Here is a 20,712-nt window from a genome sequence, read left to right as displayed (position 1 = left end):
ATGGAAGTTGGATATACCTAATGATCTGGGCTTTTTGGAAATATTAAAAATTTTTGAAATATTATCTAATATCTAATATTATTAGAAATATTTTTTGAAAGTTTCATGCATTGAAATGTAACCTAAATCACTTTAAAACAACTGTTGCATCTTCAGCAGACTGTCATGATTGTATACTTAAAAGTAAAACTCACAAGCCAGATATTGCTTAAATTAATGAGAAAGCAGCTCCTATTTTTCTTTAAAGGTAAGAGTGATTACACTTAGCACATTTTTTTAAATGTAGGAACTGCTTTCCAATGACCAAGAAAGAAAATTGCAGAGTTGCTACTTTCTCATGCATTTAAATGGGTGGTGAATTATTAAAGTCATACTGTCAGGAACACCTTCATTCTTATTAGAGTATCAGTATATGGGAGTTTTCGCTGAGATAACTAGTGGTGTTACAGAGAGAGTGAGCTAAGGACTAAGGTTCCTAAACAAATAGAACAGGATCCAACCCTACTATTTTTCTTTGACACAAAACTGCCACTGACTTCAAAGGGCACCTCTGATTTAATAATACTTAATTTCAAGGTGCTACAACTGATGGCTGCAGTTTTCCTTTAAAGCTTCTTCTGAACAAACCAAAGCTGTGCTGGGTTGTGTTGTGTTGGATAGGGCTGGAAGAGGCTATAAATTCTGAGAGAAAAGTAATGAAGAAATGTGTCTTCTCCATGAGCCACTTTCCCTAACAAATCAGAACTGGGTGGGTTTGACTGGCTCTGGTGCCTGCTTTCTTTTCTGGAGAAGCTGGTTGTGAATAAGTAGGTGTAAGTGTCTGCAAAAAAAACTTGACTGCTACAGCAACGGCATCTGAAAGGACTGGGCTAGAGAGAGGGGGGAGCATGACACACACGGCAGTGCACAAACCGCACCAGAACATGTTGCCTTTCTCTGACCCTGCTAGCAAATGCAGGGACATTTCATTGTCGTTAAGACAGCGCTGGTTCTTGAGCAGTCTCCATTCCTCTTCTGTTCCCTTATGTTATTCTGCATCTTGCCAACATCAAGCCCTCAAGGTTCGGCAGTAGCTGGGCCTCTGGCTGCCAGGGCACTGGGCTAGTAGTTGGGGGTTTCTGCAGCCATTACTTCTCGTGGTCTTTCTCATTAGTGTGAGTGTCGGCACAGCAAAGGAGTTAATGGGGAGGGAGGGGGGTTTCTCTGCATAACCCTCCTTCAGTGCTCTGGAATAGGAAGAAGAGGCAGGTGCTATCCGCCTAGCTGCTGCAGGTGGGGGGTTCAACTGGGGCTCCCACCCCTTCCGTGGGGAGACTGCCCGCGTGTCCCCTGCCGGCAGACCTGGCGCGGGAGCTGCTGGCAGCAGCGCCCCCCTCCGCAGGCCTCCTTGGGCTGTAACTTTGTAGCGATGCCACGAGAGGTAACTTCGACTCAGCCGCTTCGCCCTGGGTGCCGGAGCGAGGCCAGCCCCACCCTGCAGCCAGGGGGCGGGGTGCGCCCAACCAGCGCCCAATGAGCGAGCCCGGAGCGGGGCCACTGGAAGCTTCCAGGCCTGGGGCGGGTATAAAGGGGCGGTGGGCGAAGCCACCCCTGCGAAGGGTTTGGCTGGTGTAGGATGGAGGGCGTGCTGGAGGCGCAGGTGAGCACCCCGGGGCTTTGCCCCGGCCTTCCCCTGCAGGGGCCCGCCTAGGCGCACGGCGGCGCGAGCGAGGGGACCTGGGCTCTGGTGCCGAACACGTGGCCCTGGGTAGCTCCGGCCGCCTCTTGCTTCCCCCCCGAGGGCACGAGGAGTCTGCAGCGTCCTCGGGCAGCGCAGCCCCTTTGGCTGGTGCGGCGCCTTCCGCCGGTACAGGGCTCCTGGAGCGGGGCTCAGCGCTTCCCTGCCCCAGGGGGCCCGTCCCGTCCCGTCCCGTCCCGTCTGCCGGCCGCGGAGCGAACTTCGCTCTGAGCGGCTCCTCCGGCAGGGGGCAGGGCGGGGCTGCCCGGCTAGGAGAGGTGTGCGGGGTTATTGCCATCGCTGCTTTGGGGTAGTCGCTCGAGTGCTCCCCGGTGCTGCCCCGCTTGGAAGCGACAGAACCGGCATCGGCTTCGCAAACTGGCCCTGGATGGGGAGTACCAGGCTCAGGGGCCCGGCGGAGCCTTGCGGCCGGTTCCGGCCCGTTTTGCTTCGGGTTTTGCTAAGGGGCCGAACTCCCTCCCTGGAGACTCCCCTAAACAGGCGCTTTGCGGAGAGGAGTCTGCCCCAGGGTCCGGAAGCATTAATGAACTTTGATTTCCCCCCCTCTGCGACCTCTTCTCCCCCCTCAACCCCAACCGCACCCGTGGGTCCTAAGAGGCAAGGGTGGCGCCCTTGTCAGCATGGAGGAGCCCGGAGGTTGTGTGAGCCCCGAGGTGGGAGACCAGCGAGGAGGTGACAGGCGATGCCCGTCCCCTGAGGAGGAGCAAGGGCGTGGGTGGAACGCCAGGAAGAGGTGGGGTGGGGCCTTGGGGGAGTGTGGGGTCTGGAAATCAGTGCCTGTGGTACTGATCCCTCAAAGGCTTGGTTGCACCGCCCCTGATTGTTTGGAGGCTCCACTAGGTGAACTAGGTAGTGGCCTAGGGCAGCAAGTGGTTAGGGGCGCCCAGGGCTGTCCTTAGGCATAGGCAGCTGGGTAGGGCACCTGAAAACTTGGGGCACCACTGGGTCTTAGTGGCCACCCTACTTGTGTTCCTGTCCCTGTTCTGACCCTTCCTGCAGGCTCTGAGGCTTCCTGGGAAGGGGATGTAGTAGTTAAAAGAGGGGAAAAAGTCTCCAGCCTGCCAGAGCTATTAGCACAACACTCAAACTGTTAAAGAGCCATTCAAGGGGTAATGAAGGCATTTAACAGGTATTTACCAACCCCCAGGTATCTACTGTCCGTTTCTAAAAGTACTGACAGACAGTTGTGCATAACTGTAATGAATGTTTACTCACATGTCAGTCTACAGGACCTTAGTAAATTAGTGAGTTGGTGAAGATTATATAAAATCACATCTCTAAAAAAATCATTGCATAGAGTTTTAGATGCACAAGCATCTTTAGCCTTACATGCTGGGATCTTCGGACATATGGTTTTTTAAATAAATTCTTCAAAAGACCACCCTTAAATACACATTTTAATTACTGTAGTGTAAAAAAAAAAACTTACTTCCAAAGTCTTCCTGTCCTTTCTGTCTATCCATTTCTCCCTTCATCCCCTTTTCTCCTCCCCCCCCCCCCCACTGAAGGACGCAACAGCCCTCTGCTTCTAGATAGTTGGACAAGAGTTTCCCTTGCTCTACTTCTGACTATTGGATGAACTCGTTTTAAGCAAAATCAGTACCTTAGTAAGATATAAAATCCTTTGTTATGCCTACCTCTTTGGAAACATATTTTTTGAAGTTGGTGAAATGTCATAAACGTGTATTGTTATGGAGATCACACAGTAAATCAGTGTTCCCTTTTTCTAAAAGCAATGAACATTGTTATGAACACACTAAACCTCTGTGACTGATCAATTTAAAATGTCTGTTTCAGTGAGTTAAATATGCAGTAATCTGGAATGAGTACATTTAGGAGTACATTTAAAATATAAAATCAGCTTAGATACTGATTAAGAAAATGTAAAACAAAGAGCTGCATCATGTATTCCATAATATTGAACGTTGTATTTAGCAAGACAGCTGACTCACCCTTACTACAAATTTTTTTAAATAAATGTCTGACAAACTTCAGGGCATATAAAAAAACCTGTGATTGACATTTTTTATTCCCAAATTTAGTGCTTTTAATTAGGTACCTTCTGCATGTCTATTCTGTGTGAGGGAGAGGATACAGGGGTCTCTGTGGGGAACTATGACTCTCTGCCACCATGGGCTGGGTGTCTCGTTGTTTCTGCCTTGTCCCTCTGCCCCTGCCGGGCTGCAAGCTCAGGCTGCTGTCGGGCATATGGGCACCAGTTTAATAATACTGCTTAGGGCCCCATAAATCCTAAGGACGGCCCTGGGGGCACCAAAAAGTGGTGCCCTGGCTTGGCGGGGAGGGGCAGGGAGAAGCTGCCCGGAGGCGCCAGAGAGCCAGAGTGTCCTGCTTGCAGCAGCAGCAAGCCCCAGCCATGGAGGAGCAGGCGAAGGTGGGCAGGAGCCCTGCAAAGGCGGCAGCACGGGGAGCAGCTGTGCCTCCTGCCCAGGCTGCAGCCTGGTGCCTCCCTGGGGGACTCATGCAGGCTGCAGCAGATGCATGCGGGCAGAGGCCCCCGTGTGCCACCCAGCTCCCCCCTTGCCATGCTCAGGCTTTGTGGCTCCCGGGCATGTGAGCCGCTGCCAGGCGCAGGGCCCTGAGCCTGCTCCAGGAGGGGCAGCGATGGCTCTCACTCCTGGGAGCCGCAGAGCCCGAGCGTGGCAAGGGGGAAGCTGGGGGGCACATGGGGGCTTCTGCCCGCATGCATGTGCTGCAGGAGCCCCCAGAAGGCGCTGCAGCCGGCCAAGCCAGTGAGTGGACTTGGGGTGGGAGCCGGTGGGGTGGGGTGGGGAGGGCTCACAGGGAGGCTGTGCACTCTCCAGGGGAGTTCAGGGGCAGGGAGGGAGGAACCTTGGGCACAGCTGGCCCCTGGCGTCTATAAAGGCTAGTTGGGATTTGCCCCTCAATGGACCAATGTTGGGGGGGGCAGGGGGGGGCAAGGTGGAAGTTTTGCCTAGGGTACAAAATATCCTTGCACGGGCCCTGCAAACAATCAAAGATAAATTAATTTAACTCTCCCCAGGATTTAGCTACAAATGTTGGTTTTCATTATTTGTAAATTTCAGTCTGTTTAGGCTGCCCTAGCACTATCTGTTGTATGTTAATAGTTCTCGAACGCCCACTGCCTCTTCCGGAAATGGGTGTCAGCCAGAACTGCTCAGCTACCACTCCGTTCAGCTGCGATCATGTTTCTCCTCAAGAGATGCAAGTTGCTTAGCTTTGGTGGCAGGGTGCTGCATTCCCAAATTAATGGCGAAAAACCATCTTCACAAGACACTCTTTTAGAGCCCAATAATGACAACCCAAACTGGGGAGGAAGCCTATCTTTAAAAGGGGACGGGGAGGGTGACTTAAAATCTTAACATGGATTATAGCCATCTCTGCCTTTTCATGTTGTGTTAAACCCCTGTGAGTGCCCTGGCATGTTGGATTCTGTGTGCAGGGAGCATTGTTGCTGGTTTAGAGAACTAGGGAGTTTAGGGCCAATCACTTTCTTGCTCTCTAATCTCTACCTTCTGGAAGGATTTTTTCCTATTTTAGAAAAACAGTACAACTAAATATCTACTAGCTGTAGAAACTAATGTTGAGGCTTGAGGGCAGTCTCAAAAATGCTTGCCTACATTGGAAAGCTGCACTGTGTTAATGTAAAGGGTGACTGCTAACCCAGTCTAGTTAAACTAGTGCAGACCCTTGTGTGGATGCACTTATTTCAATGCAAGTTAAACTGACTTCTGATCACCTTAAGCTAAATCAAAACATGCTTGTTTTGAAACCAGAATAAGAGCCTCTACACAGGGGTTTGCACCAGTTTAATTAAAGTAGTTTAAAAAAAAAAAAAAAAACTTGAGTGAAACTGATGCAATGGTCCCATGTAGGAAAGGTTTTAAGAACTCCTTGTTTTAGGGTATCTCCATACCCAGGAAAGATGCTGATGTCTCTTTGGGTGGGGTATGAAAGCTGCCACTTTACCAATACTTCTCCAGTCTGTTCTCTACAGCTGAGTTGCAACTTAAGTCTTATAAAATGCAGCTTCTAATTGGCGTGAGTGAGTCTGGTATGGTATGGCAGTATGGTATTCTCTCTGGCATCCTGTTCCAGATGTATGTCCTGTCTTAGCATCAGTCTGAGTTGGTGGCAGTCTGACTGCTTGCTGCACCTTTTTATGTATCACTCTTTAGTTTTTCTCTAATACTGAGGTTTTTCTCTTGAAAACCTTTTGCAACCTGGGAGCTTCATAGGTCCTCATCACCATGGACTGGGTGGGAGTGAGCTGATGAGGCTCCCTGCAACACAGAATCTACCATGGCTCCATTTAACCAGACCAAGTAGGTGAACCTTGACTAGTAGAGCCACTGGAGGCCTCTGTGATGTAAGGAGTCTTGTCACATGTTCTCTGACCCTGGAGAATAAGAAAGCACAGTCTAAAGTTTTACATACTAGTTGGTGGTGGTTTTTTGGAGGAGGGTTGTAAATGGGTGTCTACTGCTGGAATGGGTCACTGCTAATGCACTTCCTTTGAAGGCCTCATCTGTGAAGTCAGAAATAACCACTGGGACTTTGGATAAAGTGTCTGTCTGGTTCCTTGACAGATGTGGAGTGATGCCATCAATCAGAACAATAAAACAGCCCTGTTGGCCTGGGTGAAGGAGACTGGCATCCAACTGGTGCAGGTCAATGGTCAGAGGAAGTATGGGGGCCCTCCCCCAGGTATGTAAACAGCTTTGTCAGTTGCTTTAGGCATAGAAATACAGTCACTCTACTGGTTCCAAACTGCTGAATCTGTTCACAGCTCTGTAGTGGGTAGCAATGAATGGGAAACCTAGATAAGTTTCCTGATGAGGAACTGTGGGATTTTACATAAGAACGGCCGTACTGGGTCAGACCAAAGGTCCATCTAGCCCAGTATCCTGTCTGACAGTGGCCAATGCCAGGTGCCCCAGAGGGAGTGAACCTAACAGGTCATGATCAAGTGATCTCTCTCCTGCCATCTATCTCCACCCTCTGACAAACATGGTGTCCCTAGCCTCTTCCTTACCCATCCTGGCTAATAGCCATTAATGGACTTAACCTCCATAAATTTATCCAGTTCTCTTTTAAACGCTGTTGTAGTCCTAGCCTTCACAACCTCCTCAGGCAAGGAGTTCCACAGGTTGACTGTGTGCTGTGTGAAGAACTTCCTTTTATCTGTTTTAAATCTGCTGCCCATTAATTTCATTTGGTGGCCCCTAGTTCTTATATTATGGGAACAAGTAAATAACTTTTCCTTATCCACTTTCTCCACACCACTCATCATTTTATATACCTCTATCATATCCCCCCTTAGTCTCCTCGTTTCCAAGTTGAAAAGCCCTAGCCTCTTTAATCCCTCCTCATATGGGACCTGTTCCAAACCCTTAAATTATTTTAGTTGCTCTTTTCTGAACCTTTTCTAGTGCTAGTATATCTTTTTTTGAGATGAGACCACATCTGTACACAGTATTCAAGATGTGGGCGTACCATTGATTTATATAAGGGCAATAAGATATTCAGTCTTATTCTCTATCCCTTTTTTAACGATTCCTAATGTCCTGTTTGCTTTTTTGACTGCCGCTGCACACTGCATAGACATCTTCAGAGAACTATCCACAATCTTTTTCCTGATTAGTTGTAGCTAAATTAGCCCCCCATGATATTGTATGTATAGTTGGGGTTATTTTTTCCAATGTGCATTACTTTACATTTATCCACAGGCCTCCCTGGGGGACCTGCGCCCAAGGTCTTTGGAGGCAGGGGGGGAACCGCCCCCATCATGACCCGGCAGAGCAGGTTGGGGCTAGATCATTCCACTTCCTGTCACCTGGTGACTGCAGGATGGGCTTGACCCCGCACTCACAGGGTGGCGGGAAGTGGAGTGACCTGGTCTCCGCCTGCTCCGCTCAGCTCCCTGGGCTCCCAGACTCTTGGGGGGCAGGGAGGAACTACCCCCTGCACTCACCAGTGGCATGGCTTGGAGCAGGCTGGGGCAGGGTCTCTCCACTTCCTGCTGCCCAGTGAGTGCAGGGCACACCAGGCCCCTGGCATGTAGCTCAGGGGAAGGGGTGGAGTGGGGGCAGGGATGGGGCAGAGCAAGGTGGGAAGCCGTGGGGGCAGGGCTATGGGGAAGGGGTGGAGTGGGGGCAGCTTTCCTGGCCAGGGGATCGGGCTGGCTGCTGGAGCAGCACACGGCTGTGTAGGGCACGAGGAAATTTGGGGCACCAAATTGCCCCAGATTTCCTGGTGCCCTACACAGCTATGTACTTTGCGTATGAGTAAGAATAGCCCTGGTGCTGAGCTGCGCTTGCTCTGCTTGTCCTGCTAGTGGGACAAGGGGGTCTGTCCTGCTGCTGTGCCTCTCCTTGGCGTGTTTCTGGCTCACTCAGCCCCTCTCCCTGGCAGCTGGGCCCAGGCAGGGAGCAGAGGGGGCAGGATGGAGCCACTTTGCACACCGGGTGAAGGTGGCCACTCTGGGTCGCTGCTTCTGTGCAGCATAGCTGCTGCCTTGGAAAGCCCAGCTGTGGAGGCAGCAGCAGCCCAGACCTGGCTGCTGGGGAGGGGGGGCAAGTAAGAGGTGTGCTGCCCCTTCCCCCACCCTCCCAGCATATTTCCAGATTGGCCTTTGTCCCTGGCAGCTGGGCCAGGGTGGGAGTGGAGGAGGTGGGCGGCTGCTGCTGCTTCCCCAGCCAGGTGCTTGCTCAGGCAGCCATTGCTCTGCAGCTACCCCGAGCGGCCACCTTCAGCCAGTGGGAGAAGCAGCTCCATCTCAGCCTCTCTGTTACCAGCCTGGGTCCAGCTGCTGGGGACAGAGGCTGAGTGAGCATGAAATATGCTGGGGGTGGGGGTGGGGGAGGAGAGAGGTGCAGTGGGAGAAGGACAGTGCCCCCCACCTGCAGGTAACTCTCATGGGGGGAGTGTGGTGACCCTGGATGGGGGGGGGGGGGAGTGTTGCTGGGGAAGATATTGGGCGCTTCCTCCGCTCACCCTGAGTTTGGGCATTGCCCGCAACCCCCTCCCCCTGCTGAGGTGTCCATAAGGGTACAGGAGCTCTCGGAAGACACTGTGGTGCTGTGAGTTTCCACAGGCGATGGGCCCAGCTCAGAGGCACATGCTTCCCATACCTGTGGCCCCAGCCCTCCAGGAGCTGTGGGATTGGCTGCAGCCCAGGGACATGGGGCTGCAAGGTTCCTCCCAGAGGTGATGCATGGGATGGTTATGTCAACCCCCAACCCACCCCCTCCCCTCCCCTAATATCAGCAGGTACAAGTTGTGTCTGGCTACAGATAAAACCAGATTGACCATTGGCCTCCCTGGCTTCTGACATGCCTGACTCCGTTCCTTCGCTTTCATGTGGCACTGCTGCTGATCCCTGTCATTCTGCTTGTCCTGTGTTACCTGCTCATAGGTGTCCATGTTTCTACAGCTGGATTGAAGCTGTGCCTACACAGCCTTTTCTCCCCACAGGCACAGGAGTTCCGATATCTCCTGTCCACTCCAGGCTGGAGTGTGGCTGGAGTGTATGACCAGCCGGGCAGCTGCATATAGCAATGGAGATCTGCTAGGTGTGCTTGCCAAGCTGGACAGTCAGGAAAAGGCACTTCAAAAGTTTGTGGGAGTTCAAAGGTGGGAGTGGCTTCTGGTCTCTGAGTCCTGGGCAGTGGAGTTGACAGTTGAATGTGTCAGGCATTGTGGGACAGCTGTTGGAGGACTGTTAGGGTCTACATAGGTAATGCAAGGTCTACACTCACACTGTCAACCTCTGTGTGTCAATCATGGCTCAGTGCTGCTCAGGGAGCTGATATTACTATGTTGGTGTAATGGAGACCTTGCATTGGTGGGAGACCAGTTTACACACAGACACGCACAACTAGGTTGATGCAAGGCAGCTTATGTTGACCGAACTCTGTAATGTAGACAAGGCGTGTGTGTGTGTGTGTCTCTCTCTCTGAAGGGATGGGGGAATGGCAGGAGTTGAAAGTTGTCAAACGCAGAACAAAGAAGAGGTGGTGGTAGTATATATAAACTAGGAAAGGGGCACAAATGTACAGGTGATATGTTGGCAGGAGGGTGTGGATCAGTCGAGGTCAGAGAAGGTAAGCTGGGCTGGAAGTGTCCATGCAGGAGAAGCAGTTCAGTGTGTAGAAGTCTGATGAGGCCAGGGACCCTGCTTAGCTACCTGAGCAGAGTTGGTCTGCCAAGGGCGGGGTGAGCTAGTGAGGGGTGTTGCAGCTAAGAGGCTTTCTAAATGATCTGTAATCTGAGGCATGGTATGCTCAACGGTGAGGTGGACGTTGGGCAGCTTACATCGACCTAATTATGTCAGTGTCTACACTGCAGCCTTGTCTCGCCGATGTGAGTGCTCCACTGCCACGAGAGGTGTGGGGTTTAGGTTGGTGTAGTTAGGGCGACAGTGTCTGTGTAGACGCTGCGTTCCTTACATAAGCTGTTGGCTCTTGTCAATTGACAAGAAAGCTGGGCAGTTAAAGCCCAACTGCCTCTCTCTCCCCTGGAGAGATGGGCAGCTGGACCTTACTCCTGTCTGGGAATGTTGGCTAGCTTGTCAATTTTATGGCTCTGGAGCCGGGAACATGGAGGTGAGAAACCCTGGGTGGTTTTCCCCTGCTCCTGGCAAGGAATGGGGAGGCAATTGGGTGGGGGAGGCCTCAGGCTCCCTCAGGGAGCTGTCAGCAAAATTGAGACTAGGGTCTCAGCTGCCCACACAACCCCTTTTAGGTCGGTGGAAGTGCTTCTGGTGAGGATGTGCACCACCAACCCGAGGAGAGTATTGTAGACATGCACCACCACAGAAATTACTACAGTGGTTGTAAGTTGACCTAATAGAGGTTGACTTAGGTCTTAGGTCACTATACATTTGAATAATTTTCTCTATTAAAGATCAAGGACGTGTTAGACTTCTGTGCAAAGTCTGTATGTGTTAAGCATTCACACCTACCACTTGAGCCTTTTTGGTACCTCTGAGGGCTCATGCTTGGGGGCCCTACCAAATTCACAAGCATGAAATATGCATCACGGACCATGAAATCTGGTCTCCCCTGTGAAATCTGTCCATTGTGGGGGTGGGAGGGGTTGTGGTATTGCCACCTTTACTTGTGTGCTGCCTTCAGAGCTGGTCAGTCAGAGAGCAGTGGGTACCCAGCTTGGAAGGAAGTGCCACTGCCAGCAGCAGCGGTGCAGAAGTGAGGTTGCCATGGTATGAGGGGGTTGTCACTTTTTGTGGGGGCAGGGCTGGTGGGTTATATGGGCAACCACCCAGGGTGCTGCAGTTGGAGGGGCATTGTGGTCACCCTGCTCCCCACACAGCCAACCCAATGCCCCCTTAACTTCTGAACCCTGGCCCAGGGCTGGGGGGCCTCAGCTGGGGCTTCTACCATGCACCAGACTCCAGCTGCTAGTCCTGGCTGGTCTTGGGAGGGACAGATGGGACTTCCTTGTCCCCTGCATGGGCCACTCCTGGGGCTGGGAGAGACCAACCTCTGGGGACCCTCTCCCAGCTGCAGGAAGCTCAGCAGCAGCCAGCTAGGAACGCAGCTCTTTTATGCTGCTGGCACTAGCACTGACTTCAGAGCTGGGCTCCCAGTCAGCAGCTGTTGCTCTCCAGCAGCAGCACAGAAGTAAGAGTGGCAATACTGCAACCCCCTACAATAGCCTTGCGATCCCCCCATGATTCCATTTTGGGTCAGAACTCCCATGCTTATGACACCATGACGTTTCAGATTTAAATATCTGAACCCATGCAATTTAAGGTTTGTGGTTTTTTGTTGTTTTTTCAAATCCCATGACCATGGAATTTACCAAAATGGACCATAAAAGCATGAGTAGGGCCCTACCAAATTCAAGTGGAGTTCTGGAGGAGGATATATTTTTAAGATGGGGTGGGGAGGAGTGGATCTGAAGGGTCAGTACTGAGCCCAAGGTTCCCGGGGCAGGAGGGGTACTAGACAGAGGGTGTGTGCCTTGAGAGCATGCCATGGGACAACTGTTCCAGGCCTGGGGGGGGAGGAGTCTGTTCAGGCTCCAGAGACTAAAACACCTGGGCACCCAACCCAGCAGCTGGGTTCCCTCGTAGCATCCTGGTGGGTGGCCGAGAGTGAGGATGTGCTGTGAAGGGAGCAGGGTGGATTGCTTTAAATCGAGGCCTTTGAAGATCACTGATCTTCAAATCACCAAGTGAAAGCCTCTGTTTAAATACTGATTTTAATTAATTTTTTCCATTTGTGCTTCAGTTCTTTTCTAAAAAAAGGTGCTGTCTTATTGGTTAGTGTGCCCATTAAACATGTTGCTTTACGACTAAGTAGAGTCTTGACACTAGATTTGGTGCATCTTTTTGCTACACATATTTAAGCAACTTTAGAGCTTTATATTTTCAGAGTCTTAATTGTATGTTTTTTTTTAGTATGTTAGAAAATGGTGACTGATACATGGTTTACTTCTAGATAATTAACTTTTTGCTCATGATTTGTCAGGCTCCATTAGGATGGTAACTGGAATTTAATTAAACACAACAGCATATTTTTTTAAATAAAACATTTAATACAGTACATGACCTATTGTGCCATATTTATAAAGCAAAATTAGGTTTGGGGGAAGACCTCTTTCTTCCTACAGAAAAGCAGCCTTTAATGCCAAGTTTTTGATAGCAGCTCCTGGATTTAACTTTGATTATTTAAATGTTAAGCAATTATTTAGATTTCATTTTAAACAACTTTACTTATAAAAGTAAAACTTATAATTTAAAAAACAAAATAAAAAAGCCTTTTATGTTTTTATCGCCCCTGAGAGGGTTCCCCCGTCCTCTCCCACTAGCAGGACAGCCTTACTTTTTACCCTTTTGGATCTGCTCCAGCCCATCCAGTGTGCAGAGCTGGTGTCCAAGGCTCATTGCCTACCCAGGATCCTTCTGCAGATAAGGGGTAAGCTGAGGCCTGGTTCACTTTGCCCCCCCCTGTGGCACAGCCTCTTGTTGCACTGAGTTTCAGGGAAGTGCAGTTGTTGCAGACTGGATGTCTCTCACGATCTTACTGCTTGGCTTTCGTTGTGTATCTGCAGGCTGGATCGGGGAGCCCCCTCCATCCGGCTCAGAGGTATTCATTGGAAAACTCCCTCAGGACATCTATGAAAACAAACTAATTCCTCTCTTCCAAAGCGTTGGCAAGCTGTACGAGTTCCGCCTCATGATGACCTTCAGTGGGCTCAACCGTGGCTTTGCCTACGCCAAGTACAGCAATCGGCGCAGTGCGCAAATAGCTATTGCAGCTCTGAACAGCTTTGAGGTGCAGAAGGGCTGCCCCATCATGGTTTGCAGGAGCACTGAGAAGTGTGAGCTGTGTGTGGATGGCCTGGCGTCCTCAGTGGAGCAGGGCCAGCTGTGGACACTGTTGCAGGAGGTGACCGTGGGAGTCCTGAACATTTCCCTGTATCCCAGCCCCTCCCGGAAGGGGGGACAGCTTGCAGTTCTGAAATACAACTCCCACCGAGCCGCAGCCATGGCCAAGAAAACTCTAGTGGAAGGTAATCAACCTCTGTGGGGAGGAGCGGGCCAGGGCAAGAGGAGTCAGAATGGAAGGGGCATTGCAGATCCCACAAGTGGCAATGGCTTCTCTGAGCACTAGTCTGGGAGTAGTGGGTGCATGTATCTTTTGGTCTACTGAAGTCTCTCTTGTCCTGACAGGCTGGTATCGCCTTAAAATGGCAACACTGGTTGCCATCTTGTCCCTTTCCATGTCCATTTGGATGTTGCTTTTGTTTGTGACAGTTGATTGCCCCAGCTATCCTGGGGTATAAATCACCAAGGCAGAAAGGAGAGCTTGAAAATGATAGCAGAGCTGTGGCTCGTCCCTCAGCTAGATGGGTTTGGGGGTGGGGTTTTCTCTAGTTTAGGCCTATATCTGGTAACCTGTAGCCATTGTCAGTGTAAACCCAACCCAGAACTGCAGAGAATTATCAGTAGTATCTCACTGTCTTATGTCCAGTACCTTTGTGTGTGGAGGAATCTGTGTGCATTCTTGCTTTCTTGCCTGTATCTTGCATTTGCTGTCCCCATTCTCAGCACCAGGAGCACCAATGCTCTGAAACTGAGACTTGCTTCCTCTTGTGTGTAGGTAACTTGGGCCCATATGGAGAGGAAATTGAAGTGGATTGGCTGAAAGTAGACATGAAGCAGAAACTCCGTGCCAGCTCAGAGAGAACCTTCCCAGAAAGTTTGCAGCCTGGTGGCTGCAAGAGTGGCACTCCGAGCCAGATGCCTCGTGGTGCTGTGATGTGCCCTTTGCCACAGGCATTCTGCGTGTTAGACTACCTGAACGCACTGTGCAAGAAGCAGCAGCTGGGAATCCCTGTGTTTCTGACTAAATGTGTCCAAGCGAACCCTGACGGCTGGCTGCGGTTCTGGTATCAGGTGGTGATTCCAGGTTACCCATCCCCCTTCAGTGGGTTTATGTGGATCAAACCTGATAAGTCTGGCTTGAGTGGACATGACAAGGCCAAGAATGCCATAGCGCTGCAGCTGCTCAAAACTTTGGGTGAGTCCTTGCATGGCTCTGCAGAGGTCTTGGGATCTGCTCCCCTCAGCCTCAACAGCTAGGGCATTTAAAAACCCAGTGTCTCAGTTATGAGGATGCTGTTGGACCAAATTCAGCCTCGTGTCTTGACCCTTTTATGTAGGTTTAGGAAAGAACCATAGAAACATTTCTATGTTCTTTCCAGTGGAATGCCAGGGGTTGATAGATGGTCCTCTTCTGCATGCCCACCCCTGCCATTGCAGCTTTGTCCTTATGTATGAGACACTTCCAGTAGAGTCAGAGACCACGCATGAACGGCCCAGAGTCTGGCTGAGGGGGAAATTCTGAACAAAAATGAAATAAGCCAGTGAGGAGGAAGATTAATTTAAACCTTGAAATAATTTTAATCTTGGAAACCTCTCCTTGCTTGAGGCTTTACCTGCTCTCCAGGTTAGGGGATGCTAGTATCTCCTGTTGCCTTTGGGATTGCAAGGGTGAGGAAGGGAGCAGGAATCAAAGGAATGTGGAACACCACCTGCTGGAGGGTAGGTGAAATGCTACCCAGTGGAGTGACTCTCTGGGTTATGCGCTTCCTGTGCTAGCACTCCAGTGGCTGGAGTGTATTGATGTGAGCTGAAGTTGAAGGAGGAGCTGTGAACTGCAGGAAAGGCTGGGTAAAAGTTCTGTTTGGGAAGGGGAGGAGTGTTCATGCATGGGGAAAGGGGAGGGGTGGGCTGTCTGACTGTTTAACTCTGTATTGCATATGGCTCTAATTCTCTTTTCCTTCCCCAACAGGGTGCCCGGTGGTGTAGGCTGGATGTTTCCACAGAGCCATGCGCTGCCCCCTGGGGCTTGGTGCATTGGCTTTGCGTTCCTGTCACGGGCCCCTTGCAGGGAGGAGGGGTAGGGCTGATGTGCTGACGTTTTGTAAGCTGGTTTTACAGGACGTGGACACTGAGCGGAGGCTGCTTCTGGTCCCTGTCTGTCTGTTTTTGTGTTTTCTCTCAGATGTTAGTTTGACACAGATTTGTGTTAGGTTTTTTTAAGTGTTTTTGTTTTCTGCTCTGGCTGTGCCCAGGTGGGTTAACCCAGTGAGATGGGGGGAGGTGGGTGTCATGGGGATTCCCACATACCATCATAGAAGGACAGGCTAAACTGGCCAGGCAATGAAGGACCCCATCTGCATAGGTCATAGAGGATGCATGCTGGGCAGCTGGGTGAATCTGACCAGGCTCGAAGATTTTTTTTTTCTTTTGTTCTGTTTGGGTTTTATTTGTATTGAAATACACCTGCCAGCATGGTAGAGAGGGGGATGCTCAGTGCTCTTTGGAGCACTGAGGGAACTCCCTGCTATTAGACTGGGCAATTAATGACTGTCCCTGGCATGTACAGCACAGAGCTATATTGGTAGCAAGCCCTGCAGGTGCACTGAACAAACCTCTGCTTCCCCCACCCCCATCTGGGGGAAGGGCTGCTCTGTTTAAGTTCCTGGGCCTAAATCTTGTTCTCTTGGCTTTTTATTGTTTGACTCATTCTGTTCAAGGTTGTTTACTTTGTTTTAAAAGCTTGGTTGAGTCTCTTATTGTGGCCTTGGCCAGTGAGGTCAGACAACTGTCCTGTGAAGCAAGGAAGAGCATGGGACAAGTGCTGGGTGGGAAATACCACCTGCAATGCTGCCTGTTCCACTGGCTTAGGCGCTGTTTGGAAGAATCCAATGTTCTCCGTTGGAAGCATCCCTCCTGGGCTGAGTTGTGAGCAGAGGCCTTTCGTGAATCCTGCTAGTGCCTAAGTAGGGGAGGGTCACGGCCAGCATGCTGATGGGAGCTGTTTTTAATGAGGAAATGGTGACCACCTCTCTGAGGCACCAAGGTATTTATGAGCAAGGGACTGTAAAGAAATGGCATTTGGGGTCCTCTGGTCCCCAGTGGCATTGATAGTCCGTGCGGCTGTGTATGAATGGTCATTCAGACTCTGACTGAAGGGTTGGGAGGTTCTATTAAAGTAGCCTGAAAGGCAACTGCTGTGTCCTGTCTTCTCTGGGGTATGGTGCCAACAGCCTTTTGGGCCCCCCATATGTGGAATGGATCCTGCCTCTGTCACCAGTGTTGGCTTGGGCTCAGGGAGGGGGTCCTCCACTGCTAGAATGCTGAGTCACCATCCTGCTGGAGCAGAAGGGCTGGTGGGCTTCCTTGTCAGCAGCTACACTCTTCCTTCCCCAAAGCCAGGCCAGTGAGGTGCTGTTCTAGAGTATCCTCTGGCTGCCTAGTCCTGCCCCCAGCAGCGTGAGCTCTGCTCTTCCCACTGCTTTATCTCCAGCACTGGCCTGTCCTCACATGGCGTTTGGGCCTTGAAAAGCTCAACCTCATCTCTCCATTAGCTAATGCTTGGGGCAGGCAGGGTTAGGGAGGAGATGCTGGGGTGTAGGGAAAGTTGCTGGCAGGGGGCAGCTGTGTTCAAGGCCAGCCACTGCTGAAGGTAAAGTGGAAGCATAAATGCTTCAGGGAGCAGTGGCAGGTGCTCAGCCTCACTCCCACTACTGAGCATCTCCAGGGTCTGTCTGCTGGTGAGCTTCCCTGGCCTTAAAGAACTTGGGAAGGGGTGGCAGAGGCTCTGCTCCTGAGCTGGAGCTTGCAGGATTTTTGAGAGGGTTTTGGGGGTGACAGCAAAGGCTCAGTTAGGAGTGAAGCACCTGCCTCATGGTGGCTGCTCCCATCCTCTTGAGAAACCAACTGCCCCTTCCTTGGGAGTTCTGTCAGTTCAGGACAGCTTCACCTGTCTTCCTCTCCTGTGCTCCACTGTGGGCACTTACTTAAGTTCTCTGGCTTCCTGCTGTCACCTCATGGTAGTGGCGGAGACGTGGGGGTGGGGGTGGGGTTCCATGCTGCAGTTCCCTGCCTGTACTGCAATATTCCCAGCAAGCCAGACTGCATTAACTGGCCACTGTGCTTTGCTTCCTCTCCACTGCCTATGCCCAGAGTAACTGCCTGCAGTTATACCAAGCTGTTTTTAAGGAAGTACATTTATTCTTAATGTGAAAACTTCTTAAACACTTTAAAAACAAAAAAAAACTTGACACCTTTTTTTAATGGGGCCTGACTTTGGACAGGCTGATACCAGGTAACCACACTGAGCCCTTGTACTGCCACTCACCTGTCTGTCACTCCTTTCTGGAAAGGGAGGGAGTAGAAATCCATCCTATACTTAGGCCTAGGGCAGGAGTGGAGAGAGAGGGCTGTGTCCAGGCCAGAGCAGCTTGGGACAGTGTGCAAGGCCTGGTGTGTTAAAGATGGGCTGCAGCAGAGGGCACACAGGCTTTGTACATCATGGAAAAGCCACCAGAGTGGCTCCCCTCCCCCTTCTCTCTCTCTCTCTCTCTCTCTCTCCCCCCAATCAGGAAAGCTACAGCTAATGCAGGAGCAATAAGCTATATAGTGGAAGGTTGGGGTTTTTAATCTCTTATGCAAAGGGCCAGGTATGTTTTAATGAAGGTTAAGGGATGGCTGTTTAGTTTAAATAAGTGCTATCAGAAGGCAGTGTGGCATAGCTCCTGGGGCATGGAACTGGGATTTGGGAATGGCATTCAAGTCCTCCATCTACTGACTTGCTATGTGAGTGCATTACTTAATCTGTTTCTCCTCCCACCCTTTGTCCAGTTAGACTGGGGTGGGCAAACTTTTTTTGGCCCAAGGGCTACAGCGGGGTTGCATGATCTGTGCCTCCCGAAAGCAGCCTGGCCCCTGCCCCCTCCCACTTCCTACCCCCGACTGTGCCTGTATTGGAACCACTGACCCATCCAACCCCCCTGCTCCTTGTCCCTTGACCGTCCCCTCCTAGGACCCCTGCCCCTATCCAAACCTCCTGCTCCCTGTCCCCTGACTGCTCTGCCCCCTATCCCCACCCCTGTCCCCTCACAGCCCCCCTCCCCAGGACTCCCACCCCATCCAACCACCTTCTGCTCCTTGTCCTCTGACTACCCCCTGGGATCCCACCCCCTTGTCTAAATGCCCTGTCTGCTGACTGCCCTCTTGACCCCTATTCACATCCCCACCCACTGACAGGTCCCCTGGGAATCTCACTCCCAACCTGTTCCCCATCCCCTGACGGTCCCCTGCACCCCCCAACCTCTGCTGCCGTCTCCTCTCTGACTGCCCCCCCACTCCCTTACCTGACACCCCTCACCAGCAGCAGGACCTCACAGCTGCAACACCAGGCCAGAACCAGCTGCACTCCTGGGAGCGGTGGGCCAGAGTGCAGCCCCGTGGCAGGGGGTGAGGGGCCAGGCATTAGGCTCCCTAACTGGCAACTCAAGGGCTGGGCAGCATGGTCCCGTGGGCTGTAGTTTGCCCATGTCTGAGTTAGACTGTCACCTGGGCAGAGGGACTGTCCTTTTTGTATATGTTGGGTACACCACCTAGCACCTGTTCTTGCTTGGGGCTGAGATGCAGTGGGGATTTTTTCATATTTTATGTATCAGAGGGGTAGCCATGTTAGTCTGGATCTGTAAAAGCAGCAAAGAATCCTGTGGCACATTATAGACTAACAGATGAAAGCTCATGCTACAAAATGTCTTAGTCTATCAGGTGCCACAGGATTCTTTGCTGCTTCATATTTTGACTATTGTGTGTGCCTCAGTTTCCCCTGTGCAGTACATATTTAACTGGGGTGGGTGGGTGGCGTGGGGAGGTAGTTTACTCTGCAGAGAGTCAGGCTATGTAAGCTCTGTAGTGTAGCCAATGGTGTAGCTCAGCCACTCTGTGCTGCCAGGAGAGAACTCTCCCATCAACTTAATTACTCCTAGCCACCCCTGCTCAGGTGGGTAGGAGTAATTATGTTAGCAGGAGACATGCTCCCCCTGCTATATCAATGTCCATACTGGTGCTTAGGTTACTGTAACTAACATCCCTCCAGGGCCTGTTTACTCACAGCCCTCCGTGACATAACTTATCCCGATATAAACTCTAGTGGGTTTGTAGCTTCAGTGGTACAACCATGATCAATACTGAGCTGCCTGGGGCCCTATGCCCAGGGAGAGGCCCAGAAGACAATGGCTATTCCAGTTGTCCATACCCTTGGCACTTAGCAACAAAGGGCTGGGGATGGCCCACCCTCTATAAGAAGTCTGTGTGGTGTGACTAACTGGAGAACAAAGGACTGAGGGCCAGGTGCACTTGTTAAGGTTGGGCTGCTAGAGGCAGGAGAGAAGCTGCTGGACTGGGACTAAAGAAGGGGGCAGAGGGCTCAGCACTAACCCACATGGCCTATTCTGTAACTTTGTTTGCTGGTAACTAAGGGCATTCTGTGCTGTGTTCCAGCTATCTAATAAACCCTTCTGTGGGTTAAGAGTCACTCCTGCAGCAGGGACGGGGTGCATTGCTCCCTCTGGGGGTGCTCAATCCAGGGGGCCTCACTGCAGGGAGCTGATGACATGAAGCAGGGGAGCTGAAACCTCTGAGGTTTGCTCGTAGGAGACAGAAGCCAAGAGGCCTCCCCTAGTGAGAGTGAGACCTAGAGGGGGCTGCCATACTGAAGGGGCTCTCTGAAAGAACACTGGGCTTGTGGATCCATGACAGGGTCCTCTGACTTTTACAGTAATAAACATGCCAGCGTTTTAAAGTCTTGCTGTGCTCACATCCCCTCTCAACCAGGTTTAATAGGCTGAGAGCTACAGCTACATACCATCAGCAAGCTGTAGTCTCTCTGCAAGTGGTAGCATCTTTGTTGCTAATTTATAAAAAGCAAAGAGGTTTTTTCCCCCCAATAACTGGTTTATTGCTGCTGACTATTCCTTCTTTCCTTCCCTTTGTTACCCTTAAGAGTGGTTCTCAAACTTCTTGTAGGGGTGACCCTTTTCACACAGCAAGCCTCAGTGTGACCCCCTTATACATTAAAAATGGGGGGTTAATTTAACAGGGGCTTGGGTCTGTCAGCCTCACACAGGACCAGGGTTTGGGCTCTTAGCCCCATGGAGCTGATAACTGGTGACCCGCTAAGGGGTCATGACCCCCCATTTGAGAACCTCTGCTCTAAGAGTGGCCTTTACATAAAGGGGCAGGTGACTCCCCTGCTCACAACATTTTGATTGATCACTGCTAAAATGTTAAAAGCCCCAGCTGCATGTGCTGTGGTTTCCACACATAGGACCCCAAGTGAGGTATAGCAGAAGGGCAAGTTCCCTGCTCTTGCTTCCTGTGTGCTTAGAGTTTAGCTGTCAGTGATTTCTGGAGTGCAGAGTAAGCCCAGGTGCTGCACAATGGGTAAAATGTACTGGCAAACTAGGTGCTTGTTCTGAGGAGTTCACAGGCCCAAGGGGCTGCAATAAAGAGAAATGGTGAATGAACAAACTCTCAAATGCTCCAAGTCATAAGAACATAAGAATGGCCACACTGGGTCACACCAAAGGTCCATCGGGCCCAGTGTCCTATCTTCCAATAGTGGCCAGTACCA

The 20,712-nt window shown here is 51.1% G+C and overlaps 1 protein-coding gene across 2 annotated transcripts; it reads left to right on the top strand.

Annotated features, from left to right (window-relative positions):
* Window positions 1-1,512: 1,512 nt before the first annotated feature.
* DND1 (DND microRNA-mediated repression inhibitor 1) lies at window positions 1,513-16,285 on the top strand. 2 transcript variants are annotated; one of them, XM_039485411.1, is made up of 5 exons: window positions 1,513-1,639; window positions 6,328-6,445; window positions 12,818-13,279; window positions 13,870-14,289; window positions 15,064-16,285. In XM_039485411.1, exons 1-5 carry the CDS (start codon window positions 1,616-1,618, stop codon window positions 15,078-15,080), a joined length of 1,041 nt encoding a protein of 346 aa, XP_039341345.1. In that variant the 5' UTR covers window positions 1,513-1,615; the 3' UTR covers window positions 15,081-16,285. The 2 variants fall into 2 exon arrangements, with proteins under 2 accessions (XP_039341345.1, XP_039341344.1); XM_039485410.1 differs by lacking the exon at window positions 1,513-1,639 and adding an exon at window positions 12,549-12,681.
* The last annotated feature ends 4,427 nt before the right edge of the window (window positions 16,286-20,712 follow it).

This window comes from Mauremys reevesii, linkage group 8 (genome assembly GCF_016161935.1).
Source record: "Mauremys reevesii isolate NIE-2019 linkage group 8, ASM1616193v1, whole genome shotgun sequence".
NCBI classification, from domain to species: Eukaryota; Metazoa; Chordata; order Testudines; family Geoemydidae; genus Mauremys; species Mauremys reevesii.
This window is presented reverse-complemented; position numbering and strand designations above follow the sequence as displayed.

Bases quoted from the DNA above. Each gene is read 5' to 3' on its own strand.
- DND1 (XM_039485410.1), top strand. From the start codon at position 6,413: ATGGTCAGAGGAAGTATGGGGGCCCTCCCCCAG. The intron at 6,446-12,548 runs GTATGTAAACAG...ATCGCCCCTGAG, and splicing joins GTATGGGGGCCCTCCCCCAG to AGGGTTCCCCCGTCCTCTCC. The intron at 13,280-13,869 runs GTAATCAACCTC...TCTTGTGTGTAG, and splicing joins CAAGAAAACTCTAGTGGAAG to GTAACTTGGGCCCATATGGA.